This window comes from Phaethon aethereus, assembly GCF_964289735.1.
Source record: "Phaethon aethereus genome assembly, chromosome: 2".
NCBI classification, from domain to species: Eukaryota; Metazoa; Chordata; class Aves; order Phaethontiformes; family Phaethontidae; genus Phaethon; species Phaethon aethereus.
In genome coordinates, this window is record NC_138582.1 from 149,178,064 (window position 1) to 149,198,874 (window position 20,811).

The following is a 20,811-nucleotide window of genomic DNA, read 5'->3' on the forward strand; positions in this document are numbered from 1 at the left end:
TATATTTATTGTTTATTTGTTTTTGATGTATTTATTTACACGAGCTTAATTTACTTAGTTGACATTGAATTCATTCCCAGCATAATTTAGCAGTACCTATGAGACACTTAGGGCATCCCAGGATAAGTAAATCTTTGGTAAACTGATACTCCCTCTTTGCTCCTTCTTTTGCATGCTAAAATCTGTGAGGGGGACTGACACAGAGACATTATGATAGATTTTTAATAAATCTCTTAGACATTAAAGCCATACAATTATATCTACATCTTAATTATCATAGCTTCTTTTCCCACCCTCCTTTCCTTGCCCCAAGAGAACAGCAGAAGAAGGCCAGGAGATCTTAAGGTTATAATCTATTTCCTTCATAAACGTAGGTTGCTGATTAACAACCTGGTAATTAAAGGGAAAATTATACCAATAGTTTTCAGTATTATTATTTATTCATATTTAGTATGTATTCATACTTATTCATGGCTACAGTTCACCCACTTCTATTTGCTTTGTGTTTATTTACAGATGCCAAAAAGGACAAAGCATATGGTCACAATATGTGGATACTACTTACTCTGGTTCTCATCATTTTATTAGGGATGGGCTTCATGATTTATTTCTTATTCAAGATCAAAATTCAAAGTAAGACTGAGAGAGAGGTAAGGCAGCACAGCACACTGCTAGAACACAGCCATGTCCTAACTGGAAGGGATGATGAAAATGATTCTACCAATGACAAAGAAAAACATGAACACAGTGTCGTCTAATGGGATAACACAGTCTAACTATATGGTTAAGCTTAAAAAAAAATCTAGTTGGAACAAAGGAAATCTTAGTAAAAGTTACATGCACCTAATAGACACTATGAACTAAATTTGCCAGTTATTTCTTTGGTAATTCCATTGCTCTATGTTCTTCAAGAAATACTCTCGGGACTAAGACTCAGTACTGTATAAAATCACTAACTAAACAAGCAGGAAAAATAACAGAACTAGTGGGAATTGAGATTTAAAAGTTATGGATTAATACCCTAGTGTTCTCTCTTTTTAGAGGTTTGTGGCAGCATCACAGAGCCAAGTGCAGACGTATCGTGAGCACTCTCTCTGCAGAGCACGCAGCCCACAAGCCCGCACTTTGAGAATGTATCTCACCATAACACACGGAAGCGCGCATACTGTTACTCAAGTAATATGGTGTTTGGAATAAATAGAGATATACATTAATTGTTTTTCCCCGTTATTGCCCCTGTCTTAACACTCTTTACACAAGTATCTTTCTTGCTATGGTATTATAAGTGAAATGCAAATACTTGTCCTTCATTCATGGCTTTAACTTGGATTTTGCAAAGAAGTAAATACTTAAAACCAGTCATATTCTATGATTTTGAATGTTTTGTATCATTTATGACTATGAGACTATATCGATAAAGGATCTATACATTTAATAATATAATATATATAACATATATAGCATATATATAATATAATAACATAATAATACTTCAGTGTTTTTTAATTAACATGCAGAGATGTTACGCAGTTTGATGATGTAATGAGTCATTCACCTTAAGACAGTCTAACAGGAAGAAACACAGAAACATGAACGAGGCATATGACTAAAAAGAAACATAAATAAACAATAAAATAAAGTGGATGCCAACTAAAGCTGGAAAAGTCCATTCCTGGTTTTCTTTCACTTGATTGCTCATTTTAGGATGTCTCTTCTTGCTAACCCCCAACCCTGTGATAAATGGGCTGAGGACTGGGCACTGTATCCATGCTACAAGCCGTTAAGGCAGTAGGGCACACCACAGTGTCTTGGTAGTGAAATGCTTTAGAGGTTCACTGGCTGTTTAAGTATTCTATTAATTCTATGTTGTCTATGACAGACTGAAGGAAAAAAAAAAAAAGATCTCAAGGATCTCTGGGGAAAACAGACCCTTAGAAAGTGCATAAGAACTGTACAGAAGAGATTGTTGAGAAGGAGAGATTCACATGACATTGGATTGCTGGTCCGTAGACATTGCAGTCAAATAAAACATATTGGAAAGGATAAGGAATGAAGGGCATTCTGTACTCAAACTACTTTTACTGACAGTCTCCTTGATCTTATGCCTGTTTTGTTTTTTTCCTTCTTGTAATTTAGAACACATACCCGTATCTATCTTTTTTGTAAATACTGACACTGAATTGGATTCAGTGCTGTTTGATGGCTAATGACAAAGGCAAGGAAAATGAAAAGAGTAAACAGATGGAAAAAACCCCCCTCAATAAAACATTATTTATAATTTTGTTATTTTGATGGTTGATATTGGTAACACAGCTCTGAAGACCCTACACTCTGTAAATGGGTTTCTTCTCTCACATTAAGTGATCTTTTTCCCTTGCAGAATATATTGTGAGATTTGTCTTCATAATAGAGACATAAAAAATGAGAGAAAAAGTTCTAAGGGCAATCTCTGCTGAATATCTTTCTTCCTTTTCCTTCAAAATAAATAAGGAATTCCGCATCATAGATGAAGTTGATTTCCACTGAATAAAGGGCTGCAGCTCACTTGTAATGCTTGAGAATATTCCTCTCTGCTTGTCTCATTTATACAAATTAGGTACAAAGAAAGAATTATTAAATATTGAAAATCATTTGTACTTTATGGATTAAATAATTTTGAAGGGCAGTTTTGGTGTCAAAATCACTGGTTAACAGAAAATTTTGTAAAGATTTGGCTAATTTGTATCGGTTCTCCTGAGATAAATTCACATGAAATAACAGCACAGTAGTTTTACCAGCTGACAAATTCTAGAAGATAAAAGCCAGGTGCATACATATTGCCCAGTTTGTCAAGTTACTGAACAAAATTAAATTGTCCCATCTGGGTTAATTTTTCACACTGAAATAGTCAACATTGCTCAGTGCATCAAATTAAATTAATATATCTTTTGTAGCAGTGAAGACCTATCTGTCCAAGAAATTTGCATATATATTTTTCTGAGTTTCCCAGGTATGTATGTATGAGATTTAAAGTACATCCATTTAAAGTGCACTCGCTACTTCTTTGTCTTTGAGGGTCAGGACTTTTGAATCCCAAGGCAGAACCAAGAAAGTTAAAAATAATTCAGCAGAATGATGTTGAACTGTTCAAACCTTGCCACTTGCATTCAAATGGAAGGAAACTTCACTTTCAGATGCAAAGTTTGAGTTTTGTAATTATGTGTAGATTTCAAAATACCACATGTGACAGGATATTTCCTTATTTAGAGCCCAGAGTTTTCTCTTTCAACTAAAACTCTCCAAAAGTGAGAAGAGGCCAGTGCCAACTGGTTCCTTAAAGACTTCTACTGCAGCAATTAATTTCACCTCATCTCTTTGTGAATGAGAAGAAAGAAATGAAACACTTGACTTTTTCTACGGCCTTAGTTTTCCTCTCTGTCATTCATACTGCTTTTCAGACACTCGGTGAGTCCTTGTTTTTTATCCCCTGCAAAAGTGGCTGTGAAAGTGGGCATTTTTGTTGTCTTGTTTCTCAGGCTCTTTAAAATTTTCATGCAGCTTGACTATCCTGCATTTCATATTCATCCTAACTGGAGCGGTCTACAGAAGTTTAAAAAAGATGCAGATACAGAGATGTTGGTTCACTTTTAAAAAGAGGGGAAGAGTCAAGAAGGGGAAAAGATGGGAATCAGAAGTCAGGACAGTCATGTATGCAGATAAAGATTTCCTTTTGGATACAACTTAATTATTATGTCTGCTCTCTGAAGTAGATGGACTTCACAGTGTGCTCCATAGTCCTTGTCTGTATATGTTACTGAGTTACGAAAAATGAAAAAGAGAAAGGAATTAAATAGGATGCTGTATATGTATCTGCTAGCCTTAGGATGAGGTTGTGTGGGATGAGATGGAGCTTGTGGATTGATGTGAGATGTAATGCTGTGGCTGAGCAGATGCCAGTGAAAAAAATATTAAAAAGAACAGAGTCAAGAACAGCCCTGGAATAACCACTAAGGCTTTCAGGGTACGGACGAGAGGCATAGCTAAGGCTTTGAAGTTGACCAAGGACAGATCGCAGCTCCCTTTTGATGTAAGGATGGTGATACGGTTCAAGGACATTTTTCCTTTATCCTTCAATTCATTAGATTTGTGGAAGAGTAGGGTACAAATCACAGCTTCCAAAAGCAGACACTGTGCCATGTGAGCTGTGCCAGCAGCCAGTGTAAAAAGGGGGTCTCCCCTCTGCTCTGCAAGCTGGGACCCAAACCCACGTGATAACCCAAGCATAAACTTCACAGTTTCCAGTAAGAACTCCTATTATTAGACCCCAAAATACTACGAGGGGCAATAGCTGAAACTTAGGGCACTACACTAAGCACTTATTTCGTTAGCAGTAAGAAATAAAAGATTTAAGAACATTTAAAACTTTCTGTCTAAATGGACAAGGAAAGAAGAAACTAGATCTTGGCTCCAAATTTAGGTTTGAGGAAGTGAAACTTCCATAGATTACTAAGCTGGTCAAAGTAATACAGGGCCTCCTTGGGAGAGCTCAAGCATGAAATACAGACATCCTAACAAGAACTATTCTTCCTGTCATAACTTCCCAGAATTTCCCAGACACTTTCTGCTCTGTTCACTACTCCACATCGTCTGTGCCTACCCTCGTCCTACAAATTTACTTTAGTGTTTGGAGGGGTCCCTTACGTGGTTATTCCCTCAATGACCACGGGGGTGACGCCACATCTCTGTCTCCAGGTGGCGGTTTGAGGCACAGAGCACTGAAGGGCAAAGCCTTGCCCTCCCGTCTCATAGGCCCTAGAACATTCCCTGTAGTCCAAATTCACTCCCTCACGACCAGTGGGAGCTGTACACTACCTGACATCTTGAAAAGTAGGCAGCTGTGTTCACAAACCAATGCCTAGCACCGAACAACCTGCTTTCCATGTCGGCAGTACGACCGCAGCACTGGGCAGCCCTTCCCAGCAGGGCCCACTTGTCTTGATGGGTCACTAACTAAATTAGGCTGCCTATAATCCTTCGGGAGTGTTAGCTAGCTTGTTCAGCATCCACGTACTGTCTTCCCATAGCAATGTGCAGGCACACAGGTACACACACGTAGTATCTTTACCTCTATATACTGCCCAGTGTTGGTTTTTGTGAGAATGTTTGTGATCTGATTGTATGAATTATGTTGACTTCTTATGATAGATGTACTAATGAGAGGATACCGGTACAAGGCAAGACAGCAAGTCACTGTTCCACAGTTTTTCCTCCTAAAAAACGCCACAAAACCCAGACCATAACAGAACATGCGAATTAAAGAAGGAGCAAGAGTCACAGAAGCCTCACTCCCTAATTGCATTAAGCACAAATGCAACCCTGTGGACAAGTATGTAACATGAGCTAAATCTATAGTGCGTGAAATGATGGCAAACTTTCAAATCTTCACTAAGGTGCCTTTTGGAAATCTTGAGAGAAATGTGTATTTCAGGAGGGATTTAGAAAAATAAAATTCACTATGCTCATGAAAATTCCACTATATTGATGACATTTTTGAAGGTGTCATAATGTATTTTATGTTCTCTTATTCCTCTGTATTATATTTAAATGAGCTGCACCTATTTTTCCTTCCCAGAAGGAAATAACAGTCTTGAAAATGCTGTTTGACCTTTGCAAAGATGACTCAGATTTAGTCTCGACATGAGTCAGATCAGCACAGAATCACTAGCACATCTCTTTCCTCACAAGCTCCCCTCACCATGTGCTCACCATAAATACATTAATTGTGACAATTTTCTTTTACAGACAATGAAATATTTTTAATATACAATGAGGATACCAAGCTCTGTTTAATTGCCCAGAGTTCTCATGCAGTCACAACAGCTGCTTGCAAGAAAAACACCGAGTTACAAAAATTCAGGTGGGTGTCTGATCACCAGGTGATGAGCGTGGCATTTGCACAGTGTTTGGGAGTGCCCTACAAGCAAAACCAAGCCAAAATTTCTTTGTACCCCTGTAATAAGAAAAGTGAATTCCAGAAATGGGAGTGCAGAAATGCGACCTTGGCAACCCAAGGGGAAGATTTATTTCTCAGTGCTGGCAAAAGAAAAGAAGACGATATCGTGCTGAACACAGGATCAGCAGTGATGAATAAATGGAAGATCTACGAAACCATGGGTGACTTGTGTTCTCAAGGCCATGAAGGTAAAGTTTAAAGGCTAATCTTGATGGTGTATTGAACCCACTTGTTTGCAATCACGGATAAGGTCCTTCGATTTCTGTTTCCCTTAGTCTAACGTCAGGTGTTCCCCCTGAGGCAACGGTGGACTGGAGGATGATTAGTTCACGTATTCAGGCCTGTATTCCTCCATCCTGGAGATGCACAGCGCCTTAGCTTCAGACTGAATGCAGTATGTGCAAAAATAGTGCATTTTTTAATTTACTTTTAAAGCAATGGTGGATCTAGGCTATTTTTAATTGTTAGCTTTAATCAAAGCACTTTATTTAACTGTATGCTACTAGTAGTGAAATTGTATTAGTATTGTTGGATGTACAGCAAAAATCTTTAAGATGCCAATATTAAATGGAAGCAAATTCCATGCATGCTACCATTCAGTTGCTCTATGAGATTTCCGATGCCAAAAATCTCACAACATGTAACAATTAAATAAATGATTTATTTTCAATGAATGATGGATTTTAGTGGGCATGACGGTGTTCAGTTGATGGTTGGACTTGATGATCTTTACGGTCTTTTCCAACCTTAATGATTCTGTGATTCTGAAAGTTAAGCTACATGATAAACAAATAATGCTATTTATAGAAAATTATATTTAAATAGATGAGACAAAAAACACTACAGTTCTTTCATAGTTGGCTGCAGTATGAGTCTGCTCTATTTTCAGCTTTTACAGCAGGTGATATCATAAGTAAACGGTAAATTGCAAGACCTAGACAGAACTTCCTTGTAAGACACTGCTGGTGACAGTAGGTCCCCAGTTACACCAGTATAACACTTGTAACATTTTCTCCACACCGTCTCATGGAAAGTACAGATACGTCAAGAACTGGGTCCCCCAGATTCCCATATCTGTATTATCATTTCTCTTTTTCCCCCTCAGATCTGTTTACACTGTTAGGAAATGCCAACGGAGCTCCGTGCGCCTTCCCCTTCCAGCTGAGCGGTAACTGGTACGCAGGGTGCACGACTGCTGGCAGGTCAGATGGCTTGCTCTGGTGTGCAACCACTCCTGACTTCGACGCCGACCATCTGTATGGGTTCTGTCCAACAGGCAGTAAGTCCCAACTGCTGACATAGATGCTATAACACAACACTGTTAGGTAAATATATTAATACTGAGATGCTGTTAACAATATGGATGGGAAAAACCTTGTAATGACTTCATTGTACTCAAAAATGTCTCTGTCATACCATAGCATTCTTCTGTCATGCGATAACATTCCTTACAGAAGAAACAAAAACGTTTCCTATGAGTCCACAGTCAGGCTGCAAGTTGTCTGGGTGTGCCCACCAGTAGCTAACACCCAGGAAAAGACCAGTATGCTTTAAATATGACTGCATTCAGCTTGAAATCATTTGAATATTGAGATGCTACTCACAGCCTAATTTTCCTTCCCTCACTGCTATCTGTAGTAACAATAGTACAATCTTCTCTACCTGTGCAAATCCCTGTTTCATATAACAAGATCGGTCTACAGTCCACGGGAGGATGTAATTTGTTTTCTGAATGACACAGAATAAGAAGAATGGCTCAAAGGTCTTACTGAAACAGCAGCACCATCAGCCTTTCCCTTGCGATGGTTCAGATTACGTTACTAGATAATGTTACCTGAACAGATAGATGTATGTGTGTCTGAGCGCAGAATGAAGGACACCAAAATATGGTGTTAATGAAGATATTAAAAATTCTGCCTCAGACCTCATTTTTCAGTGCTATACCACAGACTCACTATTTGTCATTTTGATAGGAGTATTGCACTGGGAAACCAGGTTCAACTCATTATCAACCACGAACTACCAACACCATTTTCACTGATATTACTGAAAATTGTTTCCTGGTGCAATACTGCATGCAGTAGCTTGAAAAATCCCAGCACATCCTTACTATATAAACTGGCAAACACAAGTAAGGCTGCAGTTAAATCTTCTCATAACATTTTGTCTAAGGTGTTTATAACAACCTGCGATACTAAATCTCCTTTCTCTCACACAGACGATGACAGATTTTGGAATACAGATCCTTTGACAGGAACCTACTACCAGATAAACTACCAGTCAGCTCTCACGTGGCACGAAGCAAGAAAAAGCTGCCGGCAGCAGAATGCGGAATTATTAAGTGTCACAGAGATACATGAACAAATGTATCTAAGAGGTGAACTAATAAGGAAGACTCAGTAAAAAGAGTGTCAAAGAGTTTTTTTGACTGATTACAAATGTTTCAGCGCTTTAAGCACATTACAATGAATAGCTGATGGAAAAACGGTATAGGTACTGCTAGAGAAATAGCACAATTACTGTAAATGAAGCTTTTTATAGGTGGAACTTTTGTAAGTTGTGGTTGTAAGTTGACTTTACAAGAAGGAACATCATTATAGGAGGCAGTCATTGTACGACTTTTGTGTTAGGAAATCGGTATTCTTCACGTATATCTGATGAAATAGGTTTTTGGAAATACTATACAAATTATACACAAAACACTATTAAAAATCTAAAGACTTTCTGGATTTATGCATAGAGTCTGTATAATGAAGTCCCTGTATCAACTGCATCACAATCAAGAAAATTTGCAACAAAAATATTCACAATAGCAATTCAGTGTCTCAGTTTTCAAATCTTATTGCTTCCATATAACTGTAGAATAGCATTAAATTTAGATAAACTAATACGCAAAATAGTCTTTTGCCATTCTCTATCCTTTATCTACAGAATAAACTCTCTGAGTTTATTACTGATAAACATGGATTCTGTACTGAACTTAGAAATCACTAAGCTGACATTTATTATCTTCCTCTAGACTTTGAAAATGCAGAGTATTTCCTAACAAATCTCATTAGAATTCAACCCTTTTGGTTACCTAGATTTGATTGACAGCAAGAGATCCTCTCTCTGGATTGGTCTTAACAGCCTAAATCTCAACAGCGGCTGGCAGTGGAGCGGTGGCATTCCCTTCAGATACTTTAACTGGGCACCAGGTAGTAATCTTTTTTTAACAGTTTTTGGAATTAATTTTTCCCGCCAGTATGATGAATGCACATTAATTACAGTCCTGTTGTATTCACCATGAACACGAGGAAATTGAGCTGAAAAGCTTATGAGACACATGAGATTAAAAAGCTGAGAATGATGCCTCTCTTCACTGGATATATTACACGGAGTTTCAAGCAGAAGAGCTAAATAAACTCATCTTCTACCAGAAGTAGACACAGTGAAAAGCACTAGTTGAGCTGTAGCATACTAGGAATGCCTTCAAGTCAGTTAAAACCTCCGTGTCTCTGCAACTCCCACAAGGGTTATGAGACCCCACATCCTGCAAGGACTCAGCTGCCAGCGAGCATCAGTCTTGCAAAGCCTTCCCCTTCACTTTTTATGCTTTTCCTCTTTTCTTCTCTCCTTTTTAACATTCAAGAGAGCCTGTAAATAGAGTTCACAGCACTGGCAGTTTATCTTTGAAAGTTGCTTAATTACTGTCATGGCAACAGCTGGTTGCAGCAAACGCTGGACGTTTGCTGGCGGAATAAATGCACGCGTACTCCATCTCTTGTCCTTCCCCAAGGCTCAGAGGTGCCACCTGATTTTACCTGGCACGGAGGATGAAGGGAAAGCCCAGAGTTGCTGAGTCTGGTGGAGAGTTTTCTATCTTTTGCTGAGCTGGTCAAATTCCTTTAGCCTTGCAGAGAAGAGGAGCAGTTGGCTCTCGGGTCAAGCAGCCCACACCCTTGGAGTTCCTCTAACCCCACGTGATGGTTATTATCAGGAGTTAATCTGTACATTTGCAGTTCATTGCAAGATTATGATAAGTTGTATCTTCTGGGGAGAGGAAAATAAAAGTAAGTCATCACACTATGGACTTCTCTAAGAAGAGGAAAGCCCATTCCCCATGGACAGTGGTCCTGGAGAACCTCCTGGAGGGCTGGTTGCAGAGGCAGGCTGAGACACACAGCAAGTGTGAGGGCATGTGAGGCGGCTTTTCCTGCAGCAAGGAGCAAATTTGCAGCCAAGCTGTTGAAGGAACATGCAGAAAGGACCTTTCCAAAGGGCCTGAGTGGAACTTTGTTGTTCCAGCAAACCACTGAAAGCTGCTGGACCAGAACCTCACATAGAAGGGAAAGACTCCCCTGGGTGGCTGACCCCTGTGCACAGGCTGATTAAACAGGTGGGAGGGCATGGAAAGGACTTACTGCAGCCTTTCCATCAAGGCAAGCTCAAAGTTTAGTCTCTCTTCTGTGCAAGCCAACAATTTTCACAAAACTTATAGGAATGTCTTATTTTTGAGACCACTATTCTGCAATCAAATGTGGCAGAAAGTGTGAACTATGCAACAAGCTTCTAAAGAAATGTTTTTATGGGTACTTTAAAATTACATATCCTTATCTCTGGTAGAAAAATAACTGTAGCAATGAAGTCATGAGTCCATAATTGACACATGAAAAGGCTGGCAGTAAATTGTTCTTTCAGCTGCTGACATAAAACCTGTGTTACATAAAAATATTTTTTTTTTTAATTCTATAAAGGAAGTCCTGAGCCTGAGCCTGAGAAACTCTGTGCAGTACTAAATCCCAGAAGAGATGCTAAATGGGAAAACCAGCCATGTGAGCTGCAAGTTGGCTATATCTGTAAAAAGGAAAACTCTGCACTGGGTCCCTTCATTCTTCCATCAGGTATGTCACACAAATAAAAACCCTTTGATAAAGACAGAATTTGTGTCACTCAAATGAAATTTCATGGCTACTTAAAATAGAATAAAAGCAATGCTATTTGTTGTCCTGCTTTTATGGGTGGCACAGAACAAAGCATACTGCTGTTTCTTTAACCAAATATATTTAAATACTGGAATTGTTCCTGGAACCCAGTAAACACACAAGCAGTTTTTATTTCATGTTATTATTCACAAGTCCAGAGGCACTGGTCTAAGCCATATACTATCACAAAAGTATCATGGACTGAAGGGATGTGAAAATAAAGTTAGGGATGCCTCAGCCTTCCTGCAGTGCATTCTAATGAAAACACCAAGGCTTATGACTGAAGGCACTGACAGGCACCAGTAGGTTCAAACCACCTTCTCAGTGGGATTGCCTGTAACCTAGAAAGATGGCAAAGAAGAGCAAGTTCCTTCAGACCACTTTTCTACTACGCTTTTCTCTGATTTATTTAATGAGACAGTATGGAAAGCCATGTGTGCAGAGAATTACTTGTGCTGCAGTAATAATGCCTTTATGAAGTATGCAAAACATAGTTGGGTGGGGTATATTGTGGGAAAACACTATACGTGGAATTCCAAAATACTCCTCTGGCCAAAAGTGATTATTTCACACTAGTGAGCCCCAGTAAACACCAGCTCCGTTAATTTTCCTCTTTTGTTTTCTGTAAAAGTACAGTGTGCAACAGCAGACTAAGATGTTTTATATGTATGAGGAATGAACAGAAGCACTGCTTACTTATAATCACTCCATTTTCATTCTAATTAGTTAATTAACTGATTTCAAATGTAATTGCAGTTATTCTAGACTTCAGTTTGCACTGTTTAAAAACTTGAAACTTCTATTGATTTTGAGGGGATGCAGAGCCTGTTACATGCCCAGGAGGATGGTTGCCCTATGGAGCTCACTGTTTCACGGTTCACAGAGACCCCAGAGTATGGAGAGAAGCCCGAATTTCCTGCAATGAGAGCAGTGGCAATCTGGCCAGTATCCACAACTCCGAGGAGCATGGCTTCATACTGTCTCAGCTTGGCTACAGTGAGTATTTCTACAGGGTGGTGTTTGGTACAAATGGAGGATTATATTATTGGAAATCTTACAGGATTAAAAGAAAATAACTCTTATTTGTCTGGTATGAATATTTATAGAGAAGCCCACAGACATACAGGTTAAAAAAACCCAAACACCAAAAAAGCCACAAGAGGAATCATTAATGCTATCTTATTTTTCTTTTTCATTCTTTTCATTTTGATTTTCATTTGTTTCTCACTGCATGAAATCACTTGAAGGAAATAACAGCTCTAGTTACCGCAGTAGCTGGGCTGATTATCTGCCTCAGACACCTCGTAGCTGTAGATACAGTAATGGAATTTTACTGATAAAGCTGAGGAATCTCATTTCCTGCTGGCATCTCATTTTTTAACTTCTTGAAAGAAGAATGTGAATTAGATCTTAAAATAAAATCCACTGTCATTTAATCTAGATGAAATTGTATTGTAACATGGCAATTTCAGCACATCTCCAAAAAATCTTCCTCCCATGGCCTGTTTCAACTTGGGTACTAACACAAGTGAATTTCTGTTCTTAGAAGCTGTGGATGAGTTGTGGATTGGTCTGAATGACCTCAACACTCAAATGTACTTTGAGTGGAGTGATGGGACTCCTGTGACTTATACCAAATGGTTGCCTGGAGAACCAACCCATGCAATCAATGGGCAAGAAGATTGTGTCATTATGGCAGGAGAGGTAGAATCATTCCACATTTATGTAGCACCATACCATTTGATTTTTGTTTCTATTTCTAGTTTGTTTTTTTTTTAATGCAACTTAGAAAGAAATCTGAGAACGGTATCTTTATTCACTCAGAAGGATGGTTGCTCTAAATTAAATTTAAAATTAAATTAGATAAATGTTCATCTCTGTGAGTGTACATCACATACCAAGCAAACACCAGTCTGCCCATGACGCTTAGTTAGCTTAACATAACCTCTGAATTAAACACAAATACCTGGAACTCATTAGAAAGTACAGACCTTTATTCTCTCATTGAAACAATTAAAAAAAAAATCAGTAAAGTTTCTGAAGGAAACAGGTTCTGCCTCACTATTTTTTACCTCTTCCCAAACTGCATCTAGGATGGATACTGGGCAGACAGTGCCTGTGATAGAAGGTTAGGTTACATCTGCAGAAGAGACCCGCTACAAGGAGTTTCTGCGACAGCAAAGGCTGATCCTGCCTGCCTGAAGGTAACAACAAAGTGTAACCAAGAATCTGGTCAGCAAAAATCCATTGTTTTCACAAGCTCCACCTGACATTGAAATGATCTTTTGTTTTTTCCCTGACAAGTATGATTGTACATCAAATTCAGGGTGATAATTTTCACTACATTCCCTTATTTAAAATAAGGTTACTCTGAAATATTTTTAGTCAATATGAGTCAGGCCCATTATCTCTCAGAACTGTCTGTGAAAGAGGCTAAAGCCATTACTGCGGTTCTGTGCATATTTGTTATATTGTTCTACAACCATCTGTGGTTATCTAAGATGTAGTAGAGACTGGGAAATATTTCTGCACTATGTGACATGATGCAAGATGATGACAAATCTCACTATTGAAACCAAATCAAAACAATCAAATTGCTTCTATGAGTGAATTAGTTTTGAACAAGCTATTGTATCCCACTGCTTTTTTTTCTTCTCTTTTTCCCTCTTTTTACTTTACTATTTACTACTGTTCTCTATTCAGTAACATCTCTGAGATGGAAGTAGGCAGCAGCGAAATACTGAACACAGATTTTATTTACCTTTCTCGGATGCAGCACACAAATCTTGAGCTGGCATAGCAAAGTGACTTGGAATTCAGCTGTAACTTTGAGCATTTGCTTTTCAATAGTTTTTATGCTACCTCTTCAGTCAGACTTTTTAGGTGAGCTGATCAGCTAAATCAATTAATTAGTCTAGTTACTGTTCTTTTAGCTTAGAAACATCAGGAAACTTCAGTCAGCATCTCACTATAACACAGGCTACTCTCTTCGGTTCTGAGCAAGGAAGTATTTTATTCACCCGCTTCTGAATACACTCTCCATTCTGTGTGCCTCTGACATTTTATCAGTTAAAACTTACGAGTTACTAATTGTCAAAAAAGGGGGACTCATATGCATTAAATCACTTCTTTCTGTATGTTTACTAAGCTTGATTTCCATTTAGTCCACTGGAATTCAAATGAATACATTATGACATTAGGTTACATTAAAAATACGTTGATTTAAGAGTATAGACTGAAGTTCAACATATGCTCTTTTTCTGCAAGTACGTTTCACATGTTCTTGACAGGGCTGGGAAACACATGGTTTTTACTGCTACCTGGTTGGACATTCCTCTGTCACGTTTTCCGAAGCAAAGAAAACCTGTGAAAGGAGCAGTGCTTACTTAACAAGTATAGGGGACAGGTATGAAAAGAGTTTAAAAAATGTATATCTGATGCAATAATATTGGCATTTTATAAAATTGTTGAGAACATTTTGGAAAAATATGTGACACCAGAAACAGAATACCCTTCTTCTGGAGGAAAAAAAAAATCAACAAATAGATTATGTACTTTCTAACTAAATATGTTTTACACATTCATGTTTTCCAGTACTTTACTCTGAAAGAATAGACCACAGCAGTTTTTCAGTACAGCACAGCTTCACCTGCCGTTGAAGCTAGTCAGTCTGGTACCCAGTAAAGCAACACATTTCCACGTAAAAGGAAACCTAGTGCAGACTCCATTCGTCATAGTCTTCTGCAGTTTAGGATGCTGAGAAATGGCAGACTAAGGGAAAGGTAGGCTTAATCCCCATCCGACTCCTGTCATTTCAGATATGAGCAAGCCTACCTGACCAGCCTTGTTGGTCTGAGGTCTGAGAAGTATTTTTGGATTGGTCTCTCAGACATGGAAGAGCAAGGGATCTTCAAGTGGGTGACTGGTGAAGGTGTTCTGTACACAAACTGGAACGCAGCAATGCCTGGTACTCTTGCCATTAGAGTAAATTTATGCTACTAAGGAACTTTGTGTTGTAATTCTAAACCATTTCCCAACTTTGATAACACACATCCATGATGACACATACAAACACTCCGCCCTTGAAACAGGAATGTCTTTGATACATGCACTTGGCACTGATGAGGCTGCACCTTGATTACTGTGTTCAGTTTTGGGGCCTTCACTACAAGAAAGACATTGAGGTGCTGGAGCGTGCCCAAAGCAGAGTAATGAAGCTCTTGAAGGGTGTAAAGAACAAGTCTTAAGAGGAGCGGCTGAGGGAACCTGGGTTGTTTAGCCTGGACAAAAGGAGGTTCAGGGGAGACCTTATCGCTCTCTACAACTACCTGAAAGGGGGTTGTGGCGAGGTGGGTGTCGGTCTCTTCTCCCAACTAACAAGTGATAGGATGAGAGGAAACAGCCTCAAGTTGTGCCAGGGGAGGTTTGGATTGGGTATTAGGAGAAATTTCTTCACGGAAAGGGTTGCCAAGCACTGGAACAGGCTGCCTGGGGAAGTGGTGGAGTCACCATTCCTGGAAGTATTTAAAAGATATGTAGATGTGTCACTTAAGAACTTGGTTTACTGGTGGACTTGGCAGTGTTCAGTTAATGGTTTGATGCAATGATCTTTTCCAATCTAAATGATTCTATGATTCTATGATCCTCTACAATGCCATGAAAATATTTCTTTTCTGACGTCTCATTTCTTACAGCAGCAAAATAAAACTGAGCAGAAAGGGTGAAATACCTGGGCGACAGGCTGCCAGATCCTTGCAGTGAGTGACACAGGAAAGAGGCAGCCAAGGGGTTGTTCATGCACTTGTAAAGCTTTTCAAAGGGAAGGGAAGATGAAAGACTCCGCTTGCTGGTTTTCTCTTTTTACAAAGTTCCTTCTTTGAGCAGACACTACTAGATGATCTTTAAAGGTCCGTTCCAAGATTCTATGATTCTATGATATTTCAAACAATATTTCAAAAGTCTTTTGTAAATGAATCAGATCAGCTGTAAAAATGTCGAGGGAACCAATTTAAAACGCATTTCAGTTTTCTTTTATGTCTTACAAAGGGAATGAAGCCGGTTGTGTTGCCCTAAGGACTGGAAATGCAGCTGGACTATGGGATGTTCAGAACTGTGAAGTGAAGGCAAAATTTCTCTGCAAAAAACTAGCTGAAAAAATCACCCTTCCTCTTGCTCCTGAAACCATTTCTGATTCCAAATGTCCCTTAGGTTGGGACACAAGCAATAGCACTAATTCATGCTTCAGAGTAAGTAGTATTTTTTCCAGTAATCCTACTCAGGCGACAGAAGAGCACCAAATAGACAGGGCATCTAAACTTCAAAGAATGGCATGTTATTGCACAAATGTAGTAAGCTTTTACACAACTTTCATGAAAATCACTGCAGTTATCACTCTATCAGTGATACATGAGGTTATCCAATTAGCATACTCTTTAATCCATATTATATATGATAATTGCAACAGAATGTTTTCCTGTTTTGCCTATACAAGGCAGTCAGCAGATTTATTTTTAACATGCTGTAAACATAGTGTTCTACCTATATCTATAGATTTTCGTGAGAGAAGAAAAAAAAAAGAAGACATGGTTTGAAGCCCGAGATTTCTGCAGAGAAATAGGAGGAGACCTGGCTGCCATTAGAAGTGAAGAAGAGCAAACAATAATAGAAAACTTAATAATGTAAGTAAACAAAACAGCTAATAACTGATATTTTGGTGTAACAATATATTATATAGGAATAAATTATAAAATCCTTGATAATTATCCTGAGATAATTAATTGAAAATCTGTATCTGTTTACCATCATAGTCATAAGAAAAAAAAACTGAGAAAATGTTTCATATGGGTACCATTTTCAAAGACATTTTTTGAGTTCCTAAAATTGGTGATCATCTGCAAATCTTTTAAATTAAAAAAAACCAAACAAACCCACAACCAAATTGATTGAATGGTCTCCTTTGGACCCATTTCTATGTTTGTTCACTGAACTATTTTGAAACTAAATTGTGACTTCCAGTAAACCTGAACATTTTATTCTCAAAAACACTATAATCACATCAGTGAAGAAAAACGATGATGCGCTGTGTTTTCAACACAACCATTTGCAAAGTAGAAAATTTTAAGGTGTGAACTTCACTTGCTTGCAAATGGGAGCTGCTGACCAACAGCATTCTGTTATTTTTAAAATTTCTACTCTATTAAAGTTTTCAATATGTGTGAGAGTTACTGTCCCACATAACCTGGAAAATTTAGCAGAACTAACCACATATGTCCTCTTCTTCTATGATACAATTTTTCACACTCTAGAAAAAAAGTCCCACCTTCTCAGCCTTTCTGGATAGGTTTGCAGTGTTTGGATCCTGACGGTGGGCTTTCCTGGAGTGATGGATCCCCGGTGAGTGTTTGACCGTGCCAGTTTCTTTCTGTTCTGACTTTTTCACTGTTGGAGCTGTTTCCATGACTGGTGTGGGTGAAAGCTGTATAAGAATTCCCAAAAGTATCTACCTTTCCAAATCCAAGACCAATCCAAAGTGGGTAATTCTAAATCATTATTCTTCATACCAGTTCGGAAAAGAAAAAGGCCAATAAATCGTGAAGTTATACCATCACAACAGTGGTAACATAGAGTAGTAGTTGCTGCTACAGAGACAATGTGGCAAATACATGAGAAATGTCCCTTGATTTTTATTAGTCTCTGGTGATATATTGCCACGTTCCTTTCTCCTGATACTGACTTATAACCTCATTTGGTTTGAGTTTTCATGGGACAGCTGGAGTCTGTTAAATGCTGGACAAACCCAGAGCCTTTCTTTTTTCTTGTGGAGTGACTATATTGCTTTAATAGCCCACACAGGATGCACAGCCGTAGGAGGAAAGTAAGAAGTGGTTTAAAACTTAAAAATAAAACACTGCTACTTCTCTTTCCCTGTCTGTTAAGGATAAAAACCAAAGTCGTGTTTCTTCTGTAGGTGAATTATAAGAAAAATCATTATTTTTACAATACTGCATTTGAATACTGTGGAGCAATCAATGAAGACCGTTCCATGTCATGGATTAAGGTGCACTGCGAATACAGTCATAACTGGATTTGTGAAATAAAGAAAGGTTGGTTACTTTTTACTCTAAACTCACATTAGGAAGAAATTTAAGCTGAATCTATCAAAACAGGAAGTTCTGCAAGTTACATGCTTGTAGAAATTTGGTTGATTTCACAGGAATTTTGCATAAGGAAAAATAGGTCAAGACATAAAAATACTTTCAGAATACAATTTTTCAACTGTTAAACTTTTTTTTGTTTTATTTTAAAAAATATATATTATATGATAAGCTTTTTCTGAAAATATACTTCTCTAAGTAATTATATAATTGTAGAAAATAAGGTGAAAGCAATCAGAAGGGCTTATCTGGTATAACCCACCACTTTGTCTGAAGGCAGATTTTTGTTAAAACAGAGGCTTTGACTGACATGAAACTGTATGTTTCTTGGAATTTTTACTTGCAGGGAATTTCCAAGTTGGGGGCTAAAGGGGCAGCGAGGTAGAAAAAGAGGATTGCAGTTTGCAAAAAAAAAGATTACTTTAAATCTCTGTATTCTTGTGAAGTGAAACTTCACTCCTGCACTTGGGTGTAACCTGAACATTTGCCACCTACTCTCATTTAAACAAGACTACCAGCATACCAGAATTATTCTCTTTGTAAGATCACATGTAAAGAAACTCCTGCAACAACAGGCTTGCTGTAATGAAAAGATGGTAATCCAAGCTTCAAAACTGATATACTTCAAGACAATAGGCAGGTTTGCATCTTCCTCTCATACCAGCAACAAAATCTTCTATGTTTATGCTTCTATAGGTTTTTTTTTCCAAAATATAACCACTGTTAAGAAAGATACCCAGCAAAATAAGAGAGGAATCAATTATAGCTTTGTATTGAGTTGCACATTTTTCTTCCAAGACTAACAGGCATGCCGCTTTGGTGGCTCTCTAGGCTCATTCTCACAAGAAGTAAGGGTTAATGTTTTAAGTGAAACTTTTCTAAATAAGATGATTTCTGCACTGGTGAATTATTAAAAATAATTTTAGTCTAACCAAGGCACACTGTCGCAGCTTCTCATGCTGAAAAAGTAATAGTTATCTATCTCAAAGACATGTGAAGATACCTTTCTTGGTAACTTCCTTTGTAAGTCCTCACCTGCATGATCAGAACAATTAAAAATCATTAGCAAAAGTGTCAACAGCAGTTGTATCCTGTTATTTATTATTAGTGTCTGAATGGCAGAAATTATAGCCTGAGAAAATTAGCATCATTAGTCAGCAGTGCATAATGTCATGCTGAAGGATGCTGAAATAGTCATAATACTTTGTACTTCACAGACATTTTTTTTAATTTTAAATCCTTTAACAAACCATAAAAGGGATTATTTTTAAAAGGTGACATGACTTTTTTTACCCAAGCGTGTGTGTCACGCACTTCATGTAATCTAATTACACATACAGCAAGACAAACATTACAATTAATTCCTGTGGGAAAAAAAAAAATAAAGGTGGCATTTGTGTTACATTTTTATAGCTCTTGGCCTTGCATGTTTCAAAATACATTGCTCCAATATCCAAGTCCATGTGATGTGGAAATTTTTCATCTAAATTATTTCTCAAAAGCTAGTGAATTTTCAGTCAAATGTGATTCTTCACAAAGTAGTTTCACGGAAATAAAAGTTTCACAAACAAACAAAACCAAATAAAATTTAAAATATTTTCAAACAAAAATTTGTTTAGTATTTGAATTTCATGTTCAGATGCAAGACAATTTCCATGAAAAATCTCTTATTGTTGTGCAAGGCACATCAACATTGAAGTAAAGTATTTCCACACTTCAGTTTTCTTTCAGAAACAAGTACTCACTCAGACTAACTTCAGTCACCTAATTTAGGCAACATTCAGGATGTACAAGATGCACTTACCAAAAATCTACCAAGACAGAGATGTAGGGCTGTAATACATACATCTGTTATTCCCTGAATACCCATTTTTGCTCTGCACCAAAGTTAATATATAAATATATATATTATATATATATAAAAATATATTCTGCATGGAAAATTTATAGATACTAAGATCATTTCCACTAACTGAACACTTATACTGACTCAACATTTGGGAAATATTTTACATCTTCATTTTTTTTCCCTTTTTATTACAGGGACACCCTTGAAACCAGAACCTCTGGGCCCTTCTGATGGTAAGCTTCTGTTTATTTTGTCTTATCTAAAGGATGGTATCATGTAACACCACAAGTGTTGTGTAAGAACCGTGAATAATACCGAGGTTCCTCTTCTGTGTTGCAGCACATGAAGTCACAGAAGACGGATGGATTTTAAAAGGAGACAAACAGTATTTTTTCAGCACAGAAAAGACCTCTATGGAGAAAGCCAGAACATTCTGCAAAAACAATCATGGAGATCTTGCTACTATTGGAAATAATAGTGAAAGAAAATTTTTGTGGAAATGTGTAAGAGGAAATTTGACTATGTTATACCACAGATGGCTTATACACCCTGCTACATATGCTTGTGAAGTACAGGAGAACATTCTTGTTGTATAATATTACTACATTTTATTAGCATTAGGTTTAAACGTTTGATGAAAAAATAGTTTACAGAATATTTTAGGGTAATAAATACAATAAATTTACAATTTAATGCAATATACAATTTAATAGAATTTACAATTTAATACAATACAAAAGAATTTACCATTTGTACTAGGGTGGGCATATTCTTGTATATTCTGATCTAAATAGAGTTCTGCTCATGACCAAACGTATATAAGGAGCAATGAACAAGCAGATTAGGTGTATA

General features: G+C 37.7%; 1 protein-coding gene across 1 annotated transcript in view; it reads left to right on the forward strand.

The window, feature by feature from the left end:
• The window catches only part of LOC309402656 (uncharacterized protein), a gene marked incomplete at its 5' end in the record, with an annotated part of 70,554 nt that overhangs the window by 33,037 nt on the left and 16,706 nt on the right, over positions 1-20,811 (forward strand). The window contains 19 exon segments of the mRNA XM_081996517.1: positions 517-650; positions 1,042-1,176; positions 3,333-3,444; positions 5,782-6,180; positions 7,098-7,271; positions 8,211-8,369; positions 9,076-9,189; positions 10,729-10,875; positions 11,770-11,952; positions 12,503-12,660; positions 13,050-13,160; positions 14,247-14,362; positions 14,775-14,923; positions 16,003-16,202; positions 16,507-16,634; positions 17,262-17,349; positions 17,924-18,059; positions 20,154-20,192; positions 20,299-20,462. Of these exon segments, the coding sequence (XP_081852643.1) occupies positions 517-650; positions 1,042-1,176; positions 3,333-3,444; positions 5,782-6,180; positions 7,098-7,271; positions 8,211-8,369; positions 9,076-9,189; positions 10,729-10,875; positions 11,770-11,952; positions 12,503-12,660; positions 13,050-13,160; positions 14,247-14,362; positions 14,775-14,923; positions 16,003-16,202; positions 16,507-16,634; positions 17,262-17,349; positions 17,924-18,059; positions 20,154-20,192; positions 20,299-20,462 (2,846 nt within the window).